At 59.3% G+C, this 1,894-nt stretch overlaps 1 protein-coding gene across 1 annotated transcript in view; it reads left to right on the top strand.

Moving 5' to 3' along the window:
- Positions 1 to 1,817, top strand: part of odf2a (outer dense fiber of sperm tails 2a) — a gene marked incomplete in the record, with an annotated part of 14,801 nt that extends 12,984 nt beyond the window's left edge. Inside the window, 6 exon segments of the mRNA XM_014027574.1 lie at positions 409 to 519; positions 607 to 870; positions 971 to 1,071; positions 1,142 to 1,304; positions 1,392 to 1,517; positions 1,601 to 1,817. Of these exon segments, the coding sequence (XP_013883028.1) occupies positions 409 to 519; positions 607 to 870; positions 971 to 1,071; positions 1,142 to 1,304; positions 1,392 to 1,517; positions 1,601 to 1,753 (918 nt within the window).
- Between the last annotated feature and the right edge of the window lie 77 nt (positions 1,818 to 1,894).

Genomic DNA, 1,894 nt, shown 5'->3' with positions numbered 1-1,894 from the left:
CTGACTCTGACTCTGACCTGACCTGACCTGACCTGACTCTGACCTGACCTGATCTGACTCTGACCTGACTCTGACTCTGACCTGACTCTGACTCTGACTCTGACCTGACCTGACCTGACCTGACCTAGTCTGGACCCGGTCCGGCCCACGAGGACTGTAGGACCTGACCCCTGTCGTGTGTCTTGTCAGTCAGGTCTCAGACCTGAGCCAGGAGCTTCAGAGGACAGAGGTCAAAGGTCAGGTGGACTCAGAGTCTCTGCTGGACCAGCTGAAGGACCTGACCTCAGAGAACACAGCTGTAAAACTGGAGAACCGGTCCCTGAAGGTAGAACTGAACCCCCCTGTTACCAGGTCCAGTCTGGTCTGGAGGACTGGTCTGACCCTGGACGGTCTGGTGGTTTGTCTCAGTCCACAGTGTCCTCGGTGGAGGACCGTCTGTCTGCGTGTCAGTCTGAGCTCCTGCAGGTCCGCTCCTCCATCAGGCAGCATGAAGACCTGCTGGAGTCCTACAAGCTGCAGGTGGGTCCGCTTCAGTCCAGACCTCATGTCCTGCCTCCATGTTGTCCCGTCTCCAGGTCCTAAAGTTCTGTTGGACCTGCTCTGCAGGTCGGGAAGACCCGGGCCGAGGCCGACGAGTACCGAGCCCATCTGGACCAGGCTGAGCGGGAGGCCCGGTCCGTACGGGAGGAGCTGGACCAGGAGGTCCAGGAGGTGCGCCGGGGTCTGCTGGTCCGGCTGGAGGAGCTGGAGGCCCTGCCTGAGGCCCTGCACCGCTCCCAGGACCTCMTGAAGGACGCCCAGGACCACCAGGACAGCTTGGAGAAACAGAACCTGGAGCTCAGCAGGACCCTGACCCAGCTGAGGACCAAGGTCTGACCCAGCAACACTGACCCCCAACAAAACATGTAGAGTCAGGTTCTGGATCAGGGGTTCTGGGGGTTCTGATTCCAGGGTTCTTGTCTTGGTCCAGGTGGAGACTCAGGGAAGCCAAATGGACCTCCTCAGACAGAAGAAGAAGGTTCTGATGGAGGAGAACCGTCAGGTCCAGCAGCAGGTCCAGACTCTGGAGAGGTCAGTTCAGACTGAGACAGACCTGCAGGTCCAGTAGGACCCACCTGAACCAGTTCTGATATGTCCACAGGAAGCTGGAGGAGGCGGTCCGTCAGAACTCAGACCTTCTTGCTCTCGTGGCTAACCGGGACAAAGCAGTCCAGGACAACCGGGTGTCTCTGGAGGACAAGACCCGGGAGTGTTCTGTCCTGAGCCGCCGGCTGGAGGAGGTTCTGGAAGACGCTCGCCAGCAGGTGACCCAGATCCTGGACCCCCTCTGAGGTTTAGTCCTCCATGAAAGCCAGCATGCTGAGCAGAGACCCGGTTCTGTTCTGTTTCAGATCTCAGAGACCAGAGACCGGGCTGCTGCTAAAGAACACTCCACCCAGTCCAAGATCCTGGACCTGGAGACCCAGCTCAGCAGGACCACCTCAGAGATCGAGAAGCTGAAGCGCAGCAAGGAGGAGGTACAGGTCTGACTCCAGTTCTGGCTCTTTAGGGGTCTTTAGGGGTCCAACATGTGCGTGAGCTCCCTGGTTCTGATTGTCAGGTGGAGAGGCGGTACCAGAGCCGAGTGCAGGACCTGAAGGACCGCCTGGACCAGTCGGACAGCACCAACCAGAGTCTGCAGAACTATGTCCAGTTCCTCAAGACCTCCTACTCTAATGTGTTCAGCGACGTGGTCCTCAGAGCCCCCCTGTAGACCCCTGCAGACCCCCTGTAGACCCCTGTAGACCCCCTGTAGACCCCCTGTAGACCCCTGCAGACCCCCTGTAGACCCCTGTAGACCCCCTGTAGACCCCCTGTAGACCCCTGCAGATCCCTGCAGACCCCTGTAGACCCC

The sequence above is a fragment of the Austrofundulus limnaeus genome, unplaced genomic scaffold (genome assembly GCF_001266775.1).
Source record: "Austrofundulus limnaeus strain Quisiro unplaced genomic scaffold, Austrofundulus_limnaeus-1.0 Scaffold664, whole genome shotgun sequence".
In the NCBI taxonomy this organism is placed as follows: Eukaryota; Metazoa; Chordata; class Actinopteri; order Cyprinodontiformes; family Rivulidae; genus Austrofundulus; species Austrofundulus limnaeus.
Note: the sequence above shows the minus strand (reverse complement) of the source record. Positions and strands in the feature narration are given on the sequence as shown.